Genomic DNA, 24,364 nt, shown 5'->3' with positions numbered 1-24,364 from the left:
TTTGCTGCAGGAACCAGGATACCAGAAGCAGATATTATAATAGCATAGGAATTTAGACAGGAAATTTTAGAGTTTTCCAGATATTATGCTCACTGGGTAGCATTCTGCATTTCTCACATGGAGTTAAGAGGTTGGAACTCTGAGACCCTTTCACTGAACAGTGTAGGACGTGGCAAAGTAAATGGAAGGAAGGGCTGAAATTGTTTGCATTATTAGCACGTGTGTGAGGTTTGCAGTATCCTTAAAAGCAGATGGCAGAAGGGATGGAAGACACAACCCAATCTAATAATTTACTCACAACAATCTTGAAATAGTCGCTTGGGATAACCATGTCTCCATTCTTGATCCATTTTACAGTTGGCATTGGTATCCCTGTCACTTCACATTCAAACACGATGTCCATGGACTCGTGAGCATAAATGCTAACAGGTCGCTTCAGGAAGTGAGGGGGAACTATTAAAGGAAGCAGAAGAGAATGGAATGGTAAGCAGAAGAACCACAAAAGTCCCCTGATCCTTTCTCAACTCCAAGCAGAGAAAGGATTTTCTCTAGACCACAGGACCAATAAAGCATGATCTCCATTCACTTTAACTCCACAGCACAATTCCAAATTTCACTTACCAGCAACTCTGCTCTAACAAAACAATTCTGATGAAAGGTTATTGACATGTAACATTTCCTTTGTTTCTCTCTCTACCAATACTGTCTGGTTTGTTGAATACTTCCAATATTTTCCATCTTTATTATAATTTAACTTTTGTCCTCTCAAACTTGGCTCAAATTGGATAAGTGTGACACCAAGATGTTGTCAGGAAGATTATTAAACTAGAAGCAATTTGAGCTGATGAATTACAGTGATCACACATGAAACATATCACACATTCAAGTGTGTCAACTCTAGGCTGAATCCTTCTCTTGGAGTATTAACAAAGGGTAAACAACTGAGGAACGATCTCTGGTCTGATCCATGAAGACTGGAGAATGCCACTGCATAAGTTAATCAAAAACTGTACATTACTTCACAGACTTAAATTTCAATGACCTTTGATTGATTCTACAGGTGTTGAACAGCAAAATTTTTGTGCATTGGAATGAAATAATTTTGATTCATCAGAAGATTGATGATAAGAAGAAACAATTGACAGAAGTGGCTCTCCCCAGAGTCCACTTGCCCCATATTCAAAATCCTCTCAAGAAGAACTGAAGCAAATAAAAACTTTACAATTATTTAAGAAGTAATCTGATGCTGAAATGGGAAAGGTTTAAAGTTCAAAGTACACATATAATCAAAGTACATACATTTCACTATCTACTCCCTAGAGATTCATTTTCTTGCAGTCATTCATAGTAGAACAAAGAAATATAATGGAATTGATGAAAACTGCAAAGACTGAAAAATAACTAGAGTTCAAAAGAAGACAAACTATACAAATAAAAAAGCAGATAAATAGATAGCTAGATAGATAATACTGAGAAGATGAGTTGTAGAGTCCTTGAAAGTGAGTCCATAGGTTGTGTTCAATGATGAGTTCAGAGATGAGGTGAGTGAAGTTATCCATGCTGGTTCAGGAGCCTAATGGTAGAAGGATAATAACTGTTTCTGAATCTGAGGTTCCTGTATCTCCTCTCCAATAGCAGCAGCAAGTAGACAGCATGGCCTGGATGGTTGGGGTCCTTGATGGTGGACCTAAAGGGCATTCAGGGATATGAAAAGATATTTAATGGCCACCATTGTCACTGCCTGCTCAGAATGAACATATCCACTTCATACCAATGCACGAAGAACACCTGAAGGATCAATCAAAGGTCAAGGTATTAGCATTTGTTGTCCTCGTAATGGAAGGGTGATGGCCGATAAGGGTTGAGTTAATGCTGATTTACTTCTGCAGTAAGCTTCCAGTCAACCTAGTTGCATTTTAATGGCTGGCAAAGCTTGTTGCTATAGCTACTAATTACTCATCATGCATGTAAGATCATTAGCATCTGAGACAGCTGCAATGGGCAACATTGCAGACCTTGTCAAGCGTACTTGTGCGGAGGAAGCTCCTGAGGAGATGGCCCACAGCCCAATTGCAACCTAATGTGAAATTGCAATGGGATTGTTAGCTGGTTGACAGAGGGTCACTCCAGACTGTATACCACTAATCTTTTAAACAACTCATCAAAATTCACAGAAGAACTGTGTCATGGACGATCCTTCTGGCTCCCTCCCTCGGAACAGTCACAAATCAGTACACTCAAGAGGTCAATGAACTGTCTTGTTACTTCATATTGCTGGTCTGTCCAGTGATCCAAAAATTATAGTCTCAATATATTTACATTTTCAGAGACAATACCCTCTCCTCCGGATACTTAATGATATCCCAGGTGAGCTGCTAACTAATAGGGTACGCATCACACTTGAAGATGCCTACAAATTGATGAAGTTTCACCAGGTGATTACACCTCATGAATGCTGAGCACTTCAGAGACTGAAAGGATAAATTATGAAACTATGGCCAAGTGAGCTGTGGACATAACACAATTACGCAGATGAATTCAATCATCCCCACTGGCAGACACAAAACACCAGACACAAGGCACCAGAATTGGAGGACATAGCTTTTCAATAGCTTTCGTGGGAGTGTGGTGGGAAATGGTGGGAATATTAATACAGCTGCCCTAATAACTACAATTGAAATAGTGCACCTAATACACGGGCACACAACACTGAGCCGAAAAAACAATGGCAATCTGTTTGCTGATTATCTCTCTGTCTGCTTCAAGAACAATTATGGCTGAAAAAATATCTTAAGTTTCAGAAATAAAATTTCAAAATAAGAACACAAATGAAATGTTTGTTTAAACTTCAATCCCTAAAGTAATCTACACTTTATGTTTAAGAGCATCCCTTCACCTCATGTTCCGATTATTGTCTCAGCAGCCATCTCCTGCCTGCCAGCCACACGCTGATCCCAGTTTAGTTAACTCCATGAGAAAAGGATTAGCCAGGAGCTGACACACTTGAATGTGTGACAAGTTTTATTTGTGATCATCTTAATTCATCAGCTCAATTTCTCCTACTGCTAGCAGCAGTTATAAAATAAACATTGGTAGTGTCACAACTGACTCAAGTCTAATTTGGGAGAATAGCTGAACTTCCCTCCATACTCTGAGACCTTAAGGCACAAACCATGGCTCTGACTGAGACTAACACTTGGCACAGTTTAGTTTTGGGAGCAATGAATTTGGAAGAGAGCAAGGAATTGGGTATTCCCAGAAAAAGAAAGGACGCCTTTAGCTCCTGAAGATACAACTTCACACAATTCCACTATCAAATATACTCATATCCACAAATGCATTCCAGAAACTACATTAGTAATCCAGCTAAAATTAAGCATTTATGTGGGTCAGATGAAGGAATATGAAAAAGATTTGTGTGAAAAACTAACAGTAACTGACAGTGTATATGATCTATTTCTAAGCAATAAAGTTAATTTAAGGTTTTTGTTTTCTGTCAGTTACAAACACCAGAACATGTGCAACCACTCCATAGGCTTTGACCACACATGCCACTCCCTCCTCTGGCCACTCCCTCCACTGTCTCATTCTGAGGAAATATTTCACAGCAATAAAGGCTTTGTAAATGATCCAAACCAAGGATGAAGGCAGCTGAGCACTGGCACAAGAGATTCTGCAGATGCTGGAAACATAGGGCGACACACAAAATGCTGGAAGTTGGGCAACATCTATGGAGGGGATGTTTTGGGCCGAGATCCTTCATCAGGACTGGAAAGAAAGAAGGAAGATGCCAGAATAAAAAGGTGGTGGTGGGGAGGAGAAAGAGTACAAGCTAGCAGTTGATAGGCAAAAGTAGGTGAGGAGGGAAACCAGAATGGGAAATGGAAAAAAAAAAGACAAGTGGGGGGGGGGGGGTGAGAAATTACTGGAAGTGAGTTCCCCGGAGTCTACAGTTTTAAAAGGCCACAGCATATTTTGAATATCTTACCTTGAACACTCAGCTCTGCCTGAGCATAGACAGTCTCATTCTCAAACCCTGCAATGCATTCATATAGGCCAGCATCTTCTTCCAAAATATCATTGATCTGCAAACTGCCACTGCCAACCAAAGCCATTCTGTGGGACCTGTGAGTTTCAGGAAGACAGATTAGCACAGGACATGAAAAACAAATTGACATCAGTAGGAAAAGCTGCGACCAAGTGTATAACCCTCCCCTTCACCATCACAGAGTCTAAATCCTGGCACTCTGTACCAATGGCCTGGCAGGTTGCCAAGGTTTAAGAGTCATCATCATCACCAGTTGAAGGGAGCCAGGACTGGACAATAAAAGCTAGCACACACATGAAACTTGCATCCAAGTAATTAGTATAAAATCTTCAACTTCTAATCGGTTACCAATCTGCCCAACCAAAACAGATTAAATGCACAAGTAGCATAGCAGTTATCACAATAGAGCCAGTGATCACCAAATGAGGTTCTAGCCCCACCACTGTCTGTAAGGAACTTTACTTTCTTCAAAGGGCCTGTAATGTGCTGTAGATTTCTATGTTCTACCAACTCCATCCTCTCTTTACCAACTGTCCAAAACTATAACAAACTTTTCATAAACTTTGTCATCTTGGTCTGACTGAGCATCAAATCATGTGTTGTAACTTATTTCAGAGGTTGTTTAAGGATGAAATGCCAAGGGCAACCACATCTCGCACAAAGAACAGGCTCAAAGAATGATGGCCTTGGTTGTTCCATGCATAGAAGGAAGAGTTCCGCCGGCATTGCCCTGCAGAGGGAAGAATACATCTGTACATGTGTAATTGTTCACTGAATGTTCCAGTAATTGTAGTATAGCTACTTCTGTGTTTTTCTGGAAGCCTCTTAGCTTTTCTGTTACAGGTGCCACACCACTTGAATCTGGCTAATTTATAGGTTACTTGTTATCACTAGTATGTTGTTATCTTTTTAGTCAAAGCTAGCTTTAAGATGACCACAACCTTTTTCTTCTGCTCTTCTTTCCTTTGTTCACTCTGTGCTCTTGTAACATATAATTAAAACCACTCAATCACAGAAACACCAGTATCTAATCTTCTATTCCCTAATACAGGACACTATGACTGATGATAGCACCACAAACAATACTCTGGCTTACAAACTGTCTCAGCATAGTCTGACCTGTGGATAAATTTAACTTAACATTGTGTGCTGGATTCTTTGAAAACACTTTTTCCAGTCTAAGAAACCGTTGGATGTTGCCAACAGCTTTTAACTAGCATCAGTCACATGAATGTGTGGTCATTAGACAGTACACTGTGCTTAGAGTGAATAGATTTTAAATAGTGTCAGTTGAATGTGTTTGTGTTCAAAAGGCAGTGATTTTTGTCACTGATATTTGGTGAGAAATAAGCAGTAAGACAACTTAGAATGGTTTTGCTCACTGCAGTTTCAAGCATTCAGGCTTGGAGGTGCCAAAAATGGCCAAGCATGAAAATAAAATGATTTCACTACTTCAAGTTTGACTGCAAAGAGTTTGAAGGTATCAATAATCACCTTGAATGATACCCCAAAAAATGAAGATTTGGAGGATGCAATCGTCGACAACATTGTATGAAGGCAGTTCATTTATCTGTACTGTGTGCTGCTTTTGTTCATTTATAGTGCCAATCAAAAGAACACCGCAGCATCTTGTTTGTTGTATCCAATAATGACAGCAAAACTAGTGCGGGAGAATTTACTAAAGTGGAAAATCCATACGCTGGGGCAGTTCCACTCTCCGGACCTCAGAAGCCCGGGTCCAGTGGTTTGAGTAGTCATCACAAACTGGGGTCTTCCTTGGTTGCAGTGGGTAACCGTGACCTCTTCTGAGCCTTGTCATGCCGTTCGCTCACCACGGTGTGTTGCAGAACTGCCTTGCTGGCTGTTGGATCTCAGTGTTGATCTCATCCATCCAGTCTGCCAGAGTTGACTTCACATGCTTGGACAGGCATTTCCCAATCTCACTGGGGCATGAGGCCTCCTGGTTTAGCCAGCCTGTCACAATGGTGTATCAGGGTGTGGTCGCTGTCACATGAAACAACTACTTAGAGCCACAGGTGGGAGTTGAGTGGCCGGTGGGGACCAAAGGTGAGTGAACCCCTTCATCAGAGGAGCTACCCCTTCCTGAACACCCCACACATAGCAGTGTACACTGGAAGAATTCTTCCATCGATAACTATTCGAAACTAATTGACAATTTTATCATTGATAGTGTTCTAATTTGTTCTGTATTTCATTAAGTATGCACCTAATTTGTTACTCAGTTAAACTGTAGTTTATCTTTTTAACTATTTCCATGAAACTTCAGCCACTTGGTTCAACCAAAATGTACTCATCCCAATGTGTCCCAATTATCTGGAATCCACTGTATTCTAAAACATGTGCCTGTTGGTGAAGCCTGGCCTATGGTTTGCATTTAAATTTAATTCTCTTCAGGTCAACTTGCTTAAGGCCCCTTCAGCAAAGAAGCTGTCTGAACCGAAGATGAACTGAGATATTCAATCTTTGGTCTCATTATAAGATGTTAACTCTTTCACTCAATTCTGACTCCATCTCAGCAAAAATAGATCACAAATAAATAAAGTCATCACCCAGTGAATCCCAAACCTTTAGATTCATAGCGTGGTTGGCACAGATACAGCTCCTTTAGCCCATGCCCTCCATTCCGACTGCAGTGCACACCCATTTTCCTGCATTCAGTCCATATCCCACCAGTACCTATCGAAGTGCTTCTTAAATTTTACCTACTTCATTTGTTTCCTTTGTCAGCTTATACTCACCAACCTTTGTGTGCAATAAAACGTTAACCCTCTGCTCCAATTTAAATCTTCACCATGACCCTACAATATGCCCTCATGTTTTCGTCTCCCCTATCACCCCCCTAAAAGGCTGTTAGCATCCACTTTATCGGTGCCTCTCATCATTTTAAACATTTCTATAAGTTGTCCCTTATTCTCCTACATTCCAAGGAATAGAAACCCAGCCTGGCCAACCACACCCTGTGACTCAGGCCCTCAAGTCCTGGCAATATCCTTGTGCACTCCTAACACATTCTTTCCTATAAATCTGTACACAGTACTCCATCTGCAGCCTATACAACTGCAACATAATATTCCAACTGCTATACTCAGTGCCCTGAATGATGAAGGCCAGTGTGCTAAACACCCGTCTCACCATCCTGTCTACTTACGATGCCACTTTCAACAAACTATTCACTTGTACTCTTGTCCCTCCGTTCTACACACTCCTTAATGTCATATCATCCTACACTGGTTTGACTTTCTATAAAATACTTCGCCTTATATTTATTTATATATATATACACATACACACACACACACACACATTCACAGGCATCCGTTAGTCTCGTGAGACTATGGATTTGCGCCTTGGAAGGTTTCTAGGGCGCAGGCCTGGGCAAGATTGTTTGGAAGACTGGCAGTTGCCCATGCTGCAAGTCTCCCGTCTCCACGCCACCGATGTTGTCCAAGGGAAGGGCACTAGGGCCCAAACAGCTTGGCACCAGTGTCGTCGCAGTGCAATGTGTGGTTAAGTGCCTTGCTCAAGGACACAACACGCTGCCACAGCTGAGGCTTGAACTAGTGACCTTCAGATCACTAGACCAATGCCTTAACCACTTGGCCACAGGCCAACTTCATCTTAAACTTATCTGTATTTAAATCCATTTGTCACTCTTTGGCCCACTCCCCTAATAGATCTAGATTGCCCTGTAATCTATGATAACGTTCTTCTCTGTCAACAACACCCAATTTTGTGTCATCTGCAAACTAACTGATCAAGCCTTGTGAATTCACATCCAAATTATTTATATAGCAAAGCAAACAACAACAGCCCCTGCGGCACACCACTCATCACTGGTTGCCATTCCAAGAAACAACTTTCAATCATCAGCTCTCCGCTTCCCATCTCTGAGTCAATTTTGAACCCACCTGACTAGTTCCATGGGACCTAACCTTCCAGATCAGCCTACCACGTGGAACCTTATTAAAGGCTTTGCTAAAAATCCAAATAGATGACAGCACTCTCCTACCTATATCTACCTTTTTTTGATTATTTCTTCAAAAAACTCCAAGAGGTCCATCAAGCACAAATTCCAACACACAAAGCCATGCTGACCCCTCCTAATCAGATTCTGTCCCTCAAGTAACTTCACCACTGCTGTCGTCAGGCTCACTGACCTGTGGTTCTTTGGCTTGTCCTTTCTACCTTCCTCAAACAATGCAACATTAGTCACTTTCCAGTTTCTGAAAATTTCACCAATAACTAATGTTAAAGCAAACATCTCCGAATTTTTGAAGCAAATATCTTCTTACTCACAGTTGAACCAACAAAGGCACAGCAAATGCCTTGAAATAGGCAACCCATATTAAGTTGAACTACAGACACAACCACCATTGTAGGATGTAAAAGGGGAGTGAGTGATATGAGAAGCTACAAATCATCATCTAAACATGGAGACAATCAAGGACATTAATATTTTGTGTGCTCCAGTAAAGTACCGAAGGTTACTTGCAGCCTCTCTCTCACTTTCACCTGTATACTTAGACATCCTAACACATGCATGGTAAATACACATGCAGTCACACATTCAAATAATCTCCTTCTCCTTCCCACCCTCCCCCCACCTTCTTTATAGGGCCTCTGCCCCTTTCCTCTTCAGTCCTGACGAAGGGTTCCGGCCGGAAACATTGACTGATTGTTTCCACGGATAGTGCCTGACCTACTGAGTTCCTCCAGTGTGTTGTGAGTGTTGCTTTGTCCCCAGCATCTGCAGATTATTTTGTGTTTACAAATAAATACAGCCATTTAACCCTTGGTTTGCTGCCACATGTAGCAAAGGAATTGAATGTCATCAGTGACTTAAAACAGACCTCTTTCTGGACAGGAGGCACTATGTGTGGAGCAGATGTCTAAAGAGTATCACATCGGCAGAGAGTTATTTTTAACCAAACAACTCCTCATAGTCCTAAATAGGGAATTCAAACAGATTTGGCTTACTTCACCCAAACTGTACTGACTGTCCCTAGCTCATAAGAGTTCCCGAATGCCTCAAGAGTTTGCACCTGTCATCACACATCTCTCTGAGCAGTTCCTCGCTGGCCCTTTGTAGACCATAGGTTCAGACGTTGATCCAAATGCGTAGCAAATATCTACAATTGCCACCTCACCACCCACGACACCTGCAGATCCACCCAATTATTTCTTAGCATGAACAGAATTACTGCATAGGAGACTATAATTAGATCAAATGACCTTCCGTTGGAAAATATCCTTAAATTATTGTGAGCTTATCTGATAGATGCCTATTATTTAACAGTTTCCGCCAATATCAACAATAACCTGGAAGTCCCTCACAGTTCACACCCTTCCTCAGTCACAGCTTTGACCATAAGTCACATGCCTGCCCGAGGACGAGGATACAATCATAACCTCAGCCAGAATAACACATGGCAAACATTCAATCAAAGACAAGTAACAGCCAATTTTCTCTGTTCATGCTCACTTTTACTTCTCACAAGCTCCATTTCAGCCTCTCTGCCCACCAACACTTGCCTGGAAGGGTACCTGTGGCTAATGCTCCCAATACCTTGTCTAGCAATTTTTACCTGAGACATTACTGCTGAATTCAATCTCATCTTCATGCAACATACAAGCCCACGTACGGGACCTATCCTTGTATGATCTCCCTCCCGGCACTTATCCTTGTATGATCTCCCTCCTGGCACTTATCCTTGTAAATGGAACAAGTGCTACACATGCCCTTACACTTCCTCCCTCACTACTATTCAGGGCCCCAGACAGTCCTTGCAGGTGAGGTGACACTTCACCTGTGAGTCAGCTGGGGTGATATATTGTGTCCGGTGCTCCTGATGCGGCCTTCTATATATTAGCAAGACCCGACGCAGACTGGAAGATCGTTTTGCTGAACACCTACGCTCTGTCCGCCAGAGAAAGCAGGATCTCCAAGTGGCCACACATTTTAATTCCACGTCCCATTCTGATATGTCTATCCACAGCCTCCTCTACTGTAAAAATGAAGCCACACTCAGGTTGGAGGAACAACACGTTATATTCCGTCTGGGTAACCTCCAACCTGACGGCATGAACATCGACTTCTCAAACTGCCGCTAATGCCCCACCTCCCCCTCGTACCCCATCCGTTATTTATATACACACATTCTTTTTCTCTCTCTCCTTTTTCTCCCTCTGTCCCTCTCACTATACCCCTTGCCCATCCTCTGGGCCTCACTCCCCCTTTTCTTTCTCCCTAGACCTCCTGTCCCATGATCCTCTCATATCCCTTTTGCCAATCACCTGTCCAGTTCTTGGCTCCATCCCTCACCCTCCTGTCTTCTCCTATCATTTTGGATCTCCCCCTCCCCCTCCCACTTTCAAATCTCTTACTAGCTCTTTTTTTAGTTAGTCCCGACGGAGGGTCTCAGCCCAAAACATCGACTACACCTCTTCCTATAGATGCTGCCTGGCCTGCTGCATTCACCAGCAACTTTTATGTGTGTTGCTTGAACTTCCAGCATCAGCAGATTTCCTCGTGTTTGCCATGTATGGGAGTCTTCTTTCTTCTTGTATAACTAATATATAACTTATGGTGTATGTTTTCTGATCTATGTACTGTGATGCTGATGTAAGCAAGTTTTTCATCTTAACTGTACCTCACCACACTTGTGCACCATAATAAACCCAACATAAAACACTCACTGAATGGAAGCAGTAATCTTCAGATCCTCGTGCAAAGGCACAGTGGCCAGTGGTGACAACACTGCACAATACACTTATTGGATTGATATAACACTGGGCATTTCTGAAATGGTGAGAGAGTGAATACAAATCACCAATAATCTTGCACAGCAGCTTCAAGCTGAAGATAATGATAATAAGAAAAATGTTCCTGCCACCAGAAAAACTCATGGAGTCACAGAGCACTGCAACACCGAAGCAAGCCCTTTGGCCCATCTAGTCCATGCCGGCTTAGATCCATCTGCCTAGTTCCATTGAGCTGCACATGGACCATATCTCTCCGTACCCTCCTATCCAAATATGTCTTAAATATTGAAATCAAACCCACATCTACCACTTCTACCACCCTCACACTCTCACCACCATCTGAGTTTTCCCTCATGTTCCCCTTAAGTTTCACCCTTTACCCATGATCCCTAGATCTAGTCTCACCCAACCTCAGTGGAAATGTGTTAACTTCAATTCCATTACTTACTATTGCCTATTCAAATGTTTTCAGATTGTTTTAGTAAGGCTGATATCAGTCTAGAACAATAATTTTACCAGTAACAAAATAATCAGCTAGAGGAACTCAGTAGTTGGAGCAGCATCTATGAGGGCATAGGCAGTGTGAATGTTTCAGGTTAAAACCCTGCTTCAGTCCTGATATGCCTTTGTCATACAATGCATTTATTTTTGTTGTAATTCTATGCCCACAGTTAAACCAGTACTTTCCAAGGTTTAGCAGTCCTGTTGTAATTATGCCCTCCTGCTAGTGGCATTGCTGCAGTTTTACATCTCCCCACTCTACACTGCACAAAGACCCCTTGCTCCAAGATTCAATATCCAGATTTACTTATCACATATACATCAAAACATACAGTGAAATGCATCATTTGCATAAACAACTTACATCGGTGGTGCGCAAGTGGAACAGGTCAAAAGCTTTAAGTTCCTCAGGGTCAATATCACAAATGACCAGACTTGGTCCAACCAAGCAGAGTCCACTGCTAAGAAGGTCCACTAGTGCCTTTACTTCCTCAGAAAACTAAAGAAATTTGGCCTGTCCCCTAAAACCCTCACTAATGTTTATAGGTGCACTGTAGAAAGCACATTCTTCTAGGGTGCATCACAACCTGGTATGGAAGTTGTCCTGTCCAGGACTGGAAGGAGCTACAGAAGATCGTGAACACGGCGCAGCACATCACACAAGCCAATCTTCCATCCTTGGACTCACTTTACACTGCACGCTGTCGGAGCAGTGCTGCCAGGATAATCAAGGACACGACCCACCTAGCCAACACACTTCTCATCCCTCTTCCCTCTGGTAGAAGGCTCAGGAGCTTGAAGACTCGTACAGCCAGATTTGGGAACAGCTTCTTTCCAACTGTGATAAGACTGCTGAACGGATCCTGACCCAGATCTGGGCCGTACCCTCCAAATATCTGGACCTGCATCTCGGTTTTTTTGCACTACCTTACTTTCCATTTTTCTATTTTCTATTTATGATGTATAAATTAAATTTAATATTTACTATCGATTTGTAATCCAGGGAGTGAGAAGCGCAGAATCAAATATCGCTGTGATGATTGTACGTTCTAGTATCAACTGTTTGGTGACAATAAAGTTAAAGTTAACAACCAACTCATGTGCTGGGGGCAGCCTGCAAGTGTCACCATACATTCTGGCACCAACATACCATGCCCACATGACTGACAGAACAACATTGAACACGTGACAAAACAACAGCAGTAAAAAAAAGCCCCTTTCCAATCTCAGTGTTTTGAAATTCTTCTTTCAGGATGTGTTCAGCGCTGACAATGTGCATTAATTATCTAGCGCTGTGTCCCTGGAGCTTTAAACCAGTTTCGCAGTACAAGGCCGGTATTAGGCATTGGTCAAAATGTAGGGAGATTCACCACCCAGAAGGAGCTTAGAGAATTGCTCAGGTTTTTAAGGAATCCAGTAACTTCTCAGATATTAGTCATGAATTATCCAGATTCTAAAATTTGATAAGACCCAGGGAAAGATGATGAATCAGGGTCACCATTTTTAGACTCTTTCTCTTAATCACAAATCAGAGAGAATCTGCAGATACTGGAAATCGGAGTAACACACAAAAATGTTGGAGGAACTCAGCAGGCCAGGCAGCATCTGTGGAAAAAAGTACAGTCAACGTTTCAGACAGAGACCCTTTGGCAGGACTGGAGGAAAAGAGCTGAGGAGTAGATTTTAAAGGTGAGGAAGGGGAGAGAGAAAGACAAGGAGAGAGGTGAAACCAAGAGGGGGAGGAATGAAGTAAATAGCTTGGAAGTTGATTGGTGAAAGAAATACAGGGTTGGAGAAAGGGGAGTCTGATAGGTGGGGATAGAAGGCCACAGAAAAAAGAAAAGTGGGGAGGAGCATCAGATGGAGGCGACAGACAGGCAAGGAGATGAGGTGAGAGAGGGAAAAGGGGATGGGGACGGGTAAAGGAGAGGGTGATGGGGGGTGCCATTACCAGAAGTTTGAGAAATCGATGTTCATGCCATCAAGTTGGTGGCTACCCAGGCAGAACATCAGATGTTGTTCCTCCAACCTGAGTGTGGCCTCATCACGACAGTAGTGGAGGCCACTGATTGATATATCAGAGTGAGAATGGGAGGTGGAATTACAATGAGTGGCCACTGGGAGATCCCACTTCTTCTGGCGGACAGAGTGTAGGAAAAATTGCATGTTATTAAAATGGAGACAGACTTGTCCTGTGCCACTTGGTTCAATTTCCCATCCTGTAAATGTGCTTCTCCACAAGTCTAACTTAATTTGCATACTCAGTTTCTTCCATCGCTATTCAACAAATCAGCTGTCCAAGCATGTCCCTTTGACACAGTGGCTGCAATTCCAATATACTGGTCATCTTGAAGCACTAAACCACCTTCATACTGCTGAAGTCCAAGAAAAATTTAATCCCAATATCCAACATGACATCAAAACAAAAGACTGACATGGGAAGAAGCATCAACTAAAAGTCACAACTGTAAGACTGTTAATGCACTCTCCAGCCTATGTATTGCCCCAGAGAAATCTTACATTAGCTAAGTTCATGCAATAAAAGAAAACAACAGACCTTTCTAAGATGATCTCATCATTGTGGACCCACTGAATGGTGGGTGTTGGATACCCGGACACCACACATGGTAGAATTACTGACTGGCCTGCCACCTTACTAATGGCGACAGGTTGCTGGAGAAATTTCAGCTGTCGCTCTGTACCCATTTCTGAAAAACACACAAGAGAGAGCTGTTAGTTATCACAGCTGCACATGGTTCTGTTTCCACTAATAAAGAGGACTTACAAAGTTCTTGTATCAGAAGCCACTGGAAAAGGACCAATGAAAAGAGCAGACTACAATTTTGTAAAATAAATGTGGAATGCAATGTGATAAATGATGCTTGCTTATACTCAAAAATTATTCTCCAAAGTCAGACATTTCCAAATCAGGTACAACATTATTTGACGGAAATACGTTCACAAAGTAAAACCCAAACAGAAATTCTTCCATTTCTCAGTTGCTTTACCTTTTCTGTGCAAAGCTGCCAAATTAGGAACAGTTTACATCTGGAAATCCAAACTTGCTTTACGTAAATGCTGAGGTCTAAGCAGGTAAGACTTTCTTTGATTAGATTGCTTGGATCTCATAAGTCTAACTGCAGAGTCTCGGACATTATGCACTGTTTGTTACAACTGACAGTTACCTGGCAAAACTGTAAGCTCCAGCTCTTCACTCGTCTTGGAAGAACCTGCAATTTCCACAGAACAGCGATATGGGCCAACATCACTGTTGGTGGCGTTGCTGATCTCCAATGCACCACTGGGGAGTTTCAGGAACCTGCCTTCTAACACCATAAGCTGCCGGTTATGCTCCCACCTCACAAATGGAACGAGATCAGCATTCACTTCACAGCCAAGCAGGGCAGTGTCGCCTTGGTGCACTGAGACAGCCTCAGGCTGACCACTGAACCGAGGAAGACCTGAAACAAGAAAGATCATGAGCCATTTCTACATGCTACAAGAAATTATAAAATATTACCCAAAAGCAAAATACTGCAGATACTCAAAATTCAAAATAAAAACAGAAATTTTTAGAAATAGGAGAAAACAGAGTTAATGATTCAACTCAGTTTTTTCTTTGGTCTGAACAAAACATCATGGTGAAGAATTGTAAACTGTTTCTCTCACCACAGATGTGTTCTGACCGGATAAGTAGTTCAGGATTTCTAATTTTATAACAGAGTGCAGCCATTCATCTCACTAATCCCACTTACGCTATGACAGTCTTTAGCTTTTTAACAGCTAATTTATTAACTCCTAAAACAGGGGTTCCCAACATTTTCTCATAACACGTTCCCCTACCATTAACCAAGAGGTCCGTAAACCCCAGGCTGGGAAACCCTGTTTCAAAGTATAGATACAACTGTAATGTAGGAACTGCAGCACCAATATCTGCATAGTATGCTCCCAGAAATATTAATGAAATAGATAACCAAATTATCCACCTTGGCAATATTGATTGAGGGTTAAATGTTGGTTAGGTTATGGAGAAGAACTCTTCTACAAAATATATACTCAGTGGCTACTTTACTAGGTACACCTGTCTGCCTGCTCATTAGTGCAAATATCTAACCAGCCAATCATGCGGCAGCAAGTCAATGCATAAAACCATCCAGACATGATTAAGAAATTCAGTTCAAAGTTCAGACCAAACATCACAATAGGGAAAGAAATATGATCTAAGTGACTTTGACCGTGGAATGTTTGCTGTTGCCAGAAAGCATGGTTTGAGTATCTTCGAAACTGCTGATCTCCTGGAAGTTTCATGCACAGCATTCTCTAGAGCAGCACCGAGCAGCAGTTTTATAGTCGAAAGCACCTAAGGGAGGGGTCAGGAGTAGGGTCAGACTGGTTAAGCTGACAGGAAGGTGACAGCAACTCAAAAGCCAGGAAGTACCTAATAAAGTGGCCACTGAGTGTAAGTGAAGGAGTTTTTACACTTTCTAAGTGGGTCCTTGGTTTAATGGGTGATCTGAAAGATAACATCACACTGTTCCTTACTATTTAATTCAGTAGCTTGAAGTGGATTTATGAGCTCTGGAGAGGGCATTAGCCTACAACTTTCTAGCCCTGAGATGACAGTGTCTTTAAAAGGAAGACAAGTGTTATCCATAGAACATAGAATAGTACAGCATAGTGCAGGCCCTTCGGCCCACAATGTTGTGCCAACCCTTAAACCCTTCTCCCATATAACCCCCCCACCTTAAACTCCTCCATATACTTGTCTATTAGTATCTTAAATTTCACTAGTGTATCTGCCTCCTCAAATGACTCAGGCAGTACATTCCACGCACCAACCACTCCCTGAGTAAAAAACCTTCCTCTAATATCCCCCTTGAACTTCCCACCCCTTACCTTAAAGCCATGTCCTCTTGTATTGAGCAGTGGTGCCCTGGGGAAGAAGCGCTGGCTGTCCACTCTATCTATTCCTAATATCTTTTATACCTCTATCATGTCTCCTCTCATCCTCCTTCTCTCCAAAGAGTAAAGCCCTAGCTCCCTTAATCTCTGATCATAATCCATACTCTGTAAACCAGGCAGCATCCTGGTAAATCTCCTCTGTACCCTTTCCAATGCTTCCACATCCTTCCTATAGTGAGATGACCAGAACTGGACACAGTACTCCAAGTGTAACCAGAGTTTTATAGTGCTGCATCATTACCTCACAACTCTTAAACTCTATCCCTTGACTTATGATAGCTAACACCCCATAAGCTTTCTTAACTACCCTATCTACCTGTGAGGCAACTTTCAGGGATCTGTGGACATATACCCCTAGATCCCTCTGCTCCTCCACACTACCAAGTACCCTGCCATTTACCTTGTACTCTTCCTTGGAGTTTGTCTTTCCAAAGTGTACCACCTCACTCTTCTCCGGGTTGAACTCCATCTGCCACTTCTCAGCCCACTTCTGCATCCTATCAATGTCTCTCTGCAATCTTCGAAAATCCTCTACACTATCCACAACACCACCAACCTTTGTGTCGTCTGCAAACTTGCCAACCCAGCTTTCTACCCCCACATCCAGGTTGTTAATAAAAATCACGAAAAGTAGAGGTCCCAGAACCAATCCTTGTGAGACACCACTAGTCACAATCCTCCAATCTGAATGTACTCCCTCCACCACGAACCTCTGCTTTCTGCAGGCAAGCCAATTCTGAATCCACCTGGCCAAACTTCCCTGGATCCCATGCTTTCTGACTTTCTGAATAAGCCTACCGTGTGGAACCTTGTCAAATGCCTTACTAAAATCCATGTAGATCACACCCACTGCACTACTGTCATCTATATGCCTGGTCACCTCCTCAAAGAACTCTATCAGGCTTGTTAGATACGATCTGCCCTTCACAAAGCCATGCTGACTGTCCCTGATCAGACCACGATTCTCTAATTCTGATTCTGATCCTACCTCTAAGAATGTTTTCCACAGCTTTCCCACCACAAACATAAGGCTCACTGGTCTATAATTACCCGGACTACCCCTACTACCTTTTTTGAACCTTTTTTTTTTTGAACATTCACCTCCCTCCGATCCTCCGGTACCAATCCTGTGGACAACGAGGACATAAAGATCCTAGCCAGAGGCTCAGCAATCTCTTCCCTCGCCTCGTGGAGCAGCTGGGGAATATTCTGTCAGGCTCCGGGGACTTATCCATCCTAATGTATTTTAACAATTCCAACACCTCCTCTCCCTTAATATCAACATGCTCCAGAACATCAACCTCACTCATATTGTCCTCAAATTCCCTCTCATTGGTGAATACTGAAGAGAAGTATTCATTGAGGACCTCGCTCACTTCCACAGCCTCCAGGCACATCTTCCCACCTTTATCTCTAATTGGTCCTACCTTCACTCCTGTCATCCTTTTGATCTTCACATAATCGAAGAATGCCTTGAGGTTTTCCTTTACCCTACTCGCCAAGGCCTTCTCATGCTCCCTTCTTGCTCTTCTCAGCTCCTTCTTAAGCTCCTTTCTTGCTACCCTATATTCCTCAATAGACCCATCTGATCCTTACTTCCTAAACCTCATGTATGCTGCCTTCTTCCACCTGACTAGATTTTCCACTTCACTTGTCACCTATGGTTCCTTCACCCTACCATTCTTTATCTTCCTCACCAGGACAAATTTATCCCTAACATCCTGCAAGCGATCCTGAAACATCGACCACATGCCCATAGTACATTTCCCTGCAAAAACATCATCCCAATTCACACCCACAAGTTCTAGCCCTGTAGCCTCATAATTTGCCCTTCCCCAATTAAAAATTTTCCTGTTGAGGAGACCGTGCCTGTCTGCAAATGGAGTAGCAGCAATTTTGTGCTGCTCTTAGTTTTGTTTCTCTCCCCCTAGTTTAAACATCAAATTTAAAATTTTTATTTGCTGATTCTTGAGGGGGAACAATATGTCTATGTTTGCGAGGAGTGGGAAGAACTTGTCTGAACCTAGTGACAAAGGTAATGGGAAAGGAAAAATGCAAAAGGAAAGATCTGATGAAATGCCACCATGGGCTGAAGATATCGTTCGGACACTGAGTTCAATTAAAGATCAGAATGGGTCAATTAAAGACCAACTGGAAAAGAATAGTAATGAAATGAAGTCATTTCTGGGAAAACTTAAAGACCTGGAAACTCAAGTTATTACACACGAAGACGAATTGAAGATAACTAAGCAAAAATTGTTTGAAACTACAACTCGTTTGGAAAGATATCAAAATAATATTATAGACCTGGAAACTAGGTCTCGCCGAAGAAATATACGAATCGTTGGGCTGCAAGAAGGAGCTGAAGATGGAGATTTAACTGCTTATTTTGGTAAGCTTTTTCATACTTTATTTCCTACCTTATTATCACTACCGCCTACTATAGAAAGAGCGCACAGAGCTTTTACTTCGAAATTTAAAGATCCAAATAAACCAAGATCTGTTTTGGTTTGTTTTCATCACTTTAAAATTAAAGATCAAGTAATGTGTCAGGCTAGAAAACAGAAGAGTTTTTAGATTTAAGGAATCTGAGCTCCATTTTTATAAGGATTATCCGAAGGAGGTAATGGAACGAAGATCAAGATTTGCTCTGGTAATGAAACAGGCATATGATAAGAAAATGTTTCCTTCTTTGCATTGCCCGACAAGAATTAAAGTTTTTCCTCCTAACTCTCCTCCTTGTACATTTTTTGATCCAAAAGCCGCACTGGCGTTCGTTCAAACTATACCTGCCACTGCTACCGAATGAACTATCTGAAAGGTTGTTTGGTTATATTATTGGCATTTCGGAAAGAAGATTTATGAAGGTTACTTGGATATTCCATTGAGGGACTAATACAAGAAGATAAGGAGGTTTGTCCAACATTGCATATTATTGTTTTTTCTTTGGAAGAAGATCTATGGTTCAAGTATGACTGTTTAAATGGTTACTCCGACATTCGACTGAGAAAAGAAGATAAAGGGACTTGTTTCTTTAACCTAATATCTGGTCTGATTTTTTTTGTTTCTTTCTTAATTAACTAATTGGTAGTTTTTCCTACTAATGGGGCTTCTTTTTATATATATATTTAGTGGAGTGTTCAATTACTATTGATATTATTAATTGGTACTTTTAAAAATTTAGTTGGGTTAAGTATGCTATTAACTTTTTTTCTGCTTTATTATAGTGTCTTATAACCGAATTTAAAGTTTTTTTAGGGAATGTTAAATTAAAAATGGCGCTGGTTTTGTTTTTCTTTTTAAGAGCTAACATTACTTTGGTTCTTTCCTGTTTAATAGATGTTGGAATGTAAATACTTTCCTTTGTTGAGACTTTATTGTTTTTCTTACAAGGTCAGTGGGTTTTTTTTTAAACTGGGGGAGGAAGAGAAAATACTTCTAAAATGTCTTTTTCTGTACAGACAGAGCGGTCCCTGGCTTCGTATTCTATCATAGGTAGCTTGCCTTTTTCTGGGCTTTGGGGGGAGGAGGGTGGGTTAGAGTTAGGAGTTTTTTTTCCATTGGGTGGTTCCGGAGCATGCGTGTTTTCTGTGTGGTTGTATCCTTCATCGCCACCATTTTTGATCATCCCGTATTGGTATGTGCTCTGCGCATGTGTAAAGTAGAATAAAATTATAGTATGGTATTTAAACAGATTAATGTAGTAAGTTGGAACGTACGTGGTTGGAATCATCCTATCAAACGAAAAAAAACTTTTAAAATTATTAACCGATTCCAACCTGATATAATTTTTGCACAAGAGACACATGTCAGGGCAGGAGATCAAATAGATTTTTTGGATGATAGAGGGGTTTGCAATTTAACTCCACTTCTCAGAGTAAAACTAAAGGCGTGTCCATCTTCATTTAATCCAATATATTTACTCAAGAGGATATTGAGTCAGATTCTAATGGTAGATTTTTAATTGTTAAAGTAGTGATCTGTATTAGAAAAGTTGTTTTGGTCAATCTGTACAGTCCTAACTTAAATGATCCTTCTTTTTTTAAAAAGGTATTTGCTTTACTGCCTGATTTAAATGAATATATGTTGATAATGGGCGGGGATAATGGATTGTTCCGGAGCTGCTCCGGCCTATGGTCAGACTAGGAGTTGAGGATGCCATCGCCTACCTGCTGAACCGTGTCTACACCCAACTGGACAAGCCAGCGAGCACTGTGAGGGTCATGTTTTTTTGACTTCTCCAGTGCATTCAACACCATCCACCCTGCTTTGCTGGGGGAGAAGCTGACAGCGATGCAGGTGGATGCTTTCCTGGTGTCATGGATTCTTGATTACCTGACTGGCAGACCACAGTACCTGTGCTTGCAACACTGTGTGTCTGACAGAGTGATCAGCAGCACTGGGGCTCCACAGGGGACTGTCTTGTCTCCCTTTCTCTTCACCATTTACACATCGGACTTCAACTACTGCACAGAGTCTTGTCATCTTCAGAAGTCTTCAGATGACTCTGCCATAGTTGGATGCATCAGCAAGGGAGATGAGGCTGAGTAGAGGGCTACGGTAGGAAACTTTGTCACAAGGTGTGAGCAGAATTATCTGCAGCTTAATGTGAAAAAGACTAAGGAGCCGGTGGTAGACCTGAGGAGAGCTAAGGTGCCCGTGACCCCTGTTTCCATCCAGGGGGTCAGTGTGGACATGGTGGAGGATTACAAGTACCGGGGATACGAATTGACAATGAACTGGACTGGTCAAAGAACACTGAGGCTGTCTAAAAGAAGGGTCAAAGCTGTCTCTATTTCCTGAGGAGACTGAGGTCCTTTAACATCTGCCGGATGATGCTGCGGATGATCTACGATTCTGTGGTGGCCAGTGCTATCATGTTTGCTGTTGTGTGCTGGGGCAGCAGGCTGAGGGTAGCAGACACAAACAGAATCAGGCCAGTGATGTTGTGGGGATGGAACTGGACTCTCTGACGGTGGTGTCTGAAAAGAGGATGCTGTCCCAGTTGCATGCCATCTCGGACAATGTCTCTCATCCACTACATAATGTACTGGTTGGGCACAGGAGTACATTCAGCCAGAGGCTCATTCCACTGAGATGTAACACAGAGCGTCATAGGAAGTCATTCCTGCCTGTGGCCATCAAACTTTGCAACTCCTCCCTTGGAGGGTCAGACACCCTGAGCCAATAGGCTGGTCCTGGCCTTATTTCCTGACATAATTTACATATTACTATTTAATTATTTATGGTTTTATTACTATTTAATTATTTATGGTGCAACTGTAACAAAAACCTATTTCTCCCAGGATCAATAAAGTATGACTAGGATTTTAACTGTTGTTTAAATCCTTTGATTGACAAGAGCTCAACCAATCAGCGACTTCCAACTCGCTCCGCATCACTTATTAACTCCTTTTTGACCAATTTTGGATTAATCGAATTATGGAAGTATTTGCACCCTAATAACAGAGAATATTCTTTCATTTCATATGTTTATAAAAAAATTTGAGGATCGATTATGTTATAATCGATCCCCGCTTCTTGGAAAGATGGTACCCTGGTTTGGGAATATGAAGAAATTAATAAGATTTTTCAAGCTTTTTATACTGAATTTTATAAATCTCAATGTCCAGTAGATTCTTCTGAACGAATGCTTTCTTACGAAAGATTGTTTTTCTGAAAATTTCTGTTGAGGTTCAAAAAACTCTTGATGCCCAAACTACTGAAGCTGAAATTCATAAAGCTATTTTTTTCAATGCAGTCTGGTAAGGCCCCTGGACTTGATGGCTATCCTGTAGGATTTTATAAAAAATTTGGCAAATTGCTTTCTCCGTATATGTTGGGCATGTTTTAAGATTCTTTTGTGAAAGGTGATTTACCCCCTACTTTCTATGAGGCTTCTATTTCTTTAATTCTTAAAAAGGATAAAGATCCTACTAACTGTGCCTCATATACACCTATCTCATGTCGATCCTAAGATTCTGTCAAAGATAAAGGCCAATCAGTTGGAGAATATTTTGGGTAAAATTATTTTTAAAGATCAAACAGGCTTTAAAGGGTTGCTATTCTCTTTCAAATGTTCAGAGACTATTTAACATTATATATTCACCTTCTTTTAAAACTCCACAATGTGTCGTCTCTTTGGATGCTGAAAAGTGTTCAATCGAGTCCAATGGAAATATTTATTTAATGTTTCAGAGAAATTTGGCTTTGGTGTTAATTTTAATAATTGGATTAGAATGATATATAAAACCCCTATTGCTACTGTTGTCACTAACAACTGTAGGTCTCCTTTTTCTCAGCTTTCATGGGGGACAAGACAAGTTCTTTGTTATTTAATTTAATATTAGAACCCCTTGTTATTGCTCTTCGTGAAGCTAAAAATATTCATGGGATTTTTGTGAATGAGACCATTCATAAGATTTCTCTTTATGCTGATGATTTATTGGTTTATATATTTAATCCCGAGGAATCTATTCCTGCCTTGCTAAATTATTTAATGAATTTGGAGATTTTTCAGGATATAAAATAAATTTTAGTAAAAGTGAATTGTTTCCTTTAAATGAACCTGTCTCTATATATGATAATATTCCTTTCAAAGTCACAGATTCTTTTAGATATTTAGGTGTTATAATCACTAAAAAATATAAGGATCTTTATAAACGCAAACAACAGGAATTCTGCAGATGCTGGAAATTCAGGCAACACACATAAAAGTTGCTGGTGAATGCAGCAGGCCAGGCAGCATCTCTAGGAAGAGGTGCAGTCAACGTTTCAGGCCGAGACCCTTCGTCAGGACTAACGTCAGGTCTCGGCCTGAAATGTCGACTGCACCTCTTCCTAGAGATGCTGCCTGGCCTGCTGCGTTCACCAGCAACTTCTATGTGTGTTGCCAGGATCTTTATAAAGCCCATTTCATTCCCTTGGTAGGGTCTATGAAGTATTTATTTAGTAGATGGAATCCACTTACATTTTTACTTGTCGGTCGTATCCATATAGTCAAAATGATGACTTTACCAAAATTTTTATAATTATCTCAGAATATCCCTGTTTTTTTGACTAAGTTTTTTGATCGGATTGATTCTATTATTTTATCTTTTATTTGGAATAATAAAAGACCAAGAATTAGTAAATGTCACTTACAGAAGTTGAAAAGGGATGGAGGTCTCGCTTTGCCTAATTTAACAATGTATTACTGGGCTGTTAATGTGCGATACATGTCCTTTTGGTTATATTGGATTGATAAGAACGATCGGCAAATTTGGGTAGACCTGGTATTGAAAGCTGTGAAACAATTTTATTTAACCTCCGGAGCAGAGGGCCCCGAATCCTCGGCTTTGCTTGTTTCAGCGGCCGGGGCTAGGTCGAAGGCGCTCGACAGAGAATGGCGCTTGGGAGGCTGTATCAGAGGGGCTGTTCGGAGGCTAGAAGTTTTCAGATGGATGGACTCATTGTCGGCTGTGGTCGGCTGCTTCCAAGGCATCGGCAAGTTGACGGTGCCTGGAGGTTTATGGCAGGGAGTTTCTCCCTTCTGCCGCCAGCTATCAGGGACTTGGGAGTCGATCGACTTGGGGACTTGTGAGGCTTTTTTTTTTACAATGTCCATGGTTTGTTCTTCATCAAATTATGGTTTTGCTTTGCACTGCTGTAACTATATGTTACAATTATGTGGTTCTGTCAGTGTTAGACTTTGGTTTGTCCTGTTATCTGTGATATCACTACGGAGAAACATTGTATCATTTCTTAATGCATGTATGCATTTCTAAATGACAATAAAAGAGGACTGAGTGTTCTCATAATCTAAATTAGCTGAAGTTGCTAATTTAAACCTATACCCTGTGATTAAACATTCTTTACAAATTTGGCTCCAGTTCCGCAATTTTTTTAATCTTAAAGAATTTAAACTTTGTAGTCTAATTTATCGAAATTACTTTTTTAAGCCTTCTTTGAGTGATCCAATTTTTTTACTTTGGAAAAATAAAAGCATTAATTCTTTTTTGGATTTATTTAAAGAAGATAGATTGATGTCTTTTGAACAACTAGTTGATAAGTATTCTCCTTCATACTCAC

General features: G+C 41.3%; 1 protein-coding gene across 3 annotated transcripts in view; it reads right to left on the bottom strand.

Moving 5' to 3' along the window:
* Positions 1-24,364, bottom strand: part of LOC140211906 (neogenin-like) — a 343,448-nt gene that overhangs the window by 158,914 nt on the left and 160,170 nt on the right. For all 3 annotated transcript variants that reach the window (XM_072282103.1, XM_072282104.1, XM_072282105.1), the window contains 4 exons: positions 14,518-14,793; positions 13,890-14,040; positions 3,989-4,125; positions 299-453 (listed from right to left, as the gene is read on the bottom strand). In XM_072282103.1, the coding sequence (XP_072138204.1) occupies positions 299-453; positions 3,989-4,125; positions 13,890-14,040; positions 14,518-14,793 (719 nt within the window). The remainder of the gene's footprint in view (positions 1-298; positions 454-3,988; positions 4,126-13,889; positions 14,041-14,517; positions 14,794-24,364) is intronic.

The sequence above is a fragment of the Mobula birostris genome, chromosome 18, assembly GCF_030028105.1.
Source record: "Mobula birostris isolate sMobBir1 chromosome 18, sMobBir1.hap1, whole genome shotgun sequence".
NCBI classification, from domain to species: domain Eukaryota; kingdom Metazoa; phylum Chordata; class Chondrichthyes; order Myliobatiformes; family Myliobatidae; genus Mobula; species Mobula birostris.
Note: the sequence above shows the minus strand (reverse complement) of the source record. Positions and strands in the feature narration are given on the sequence as shown.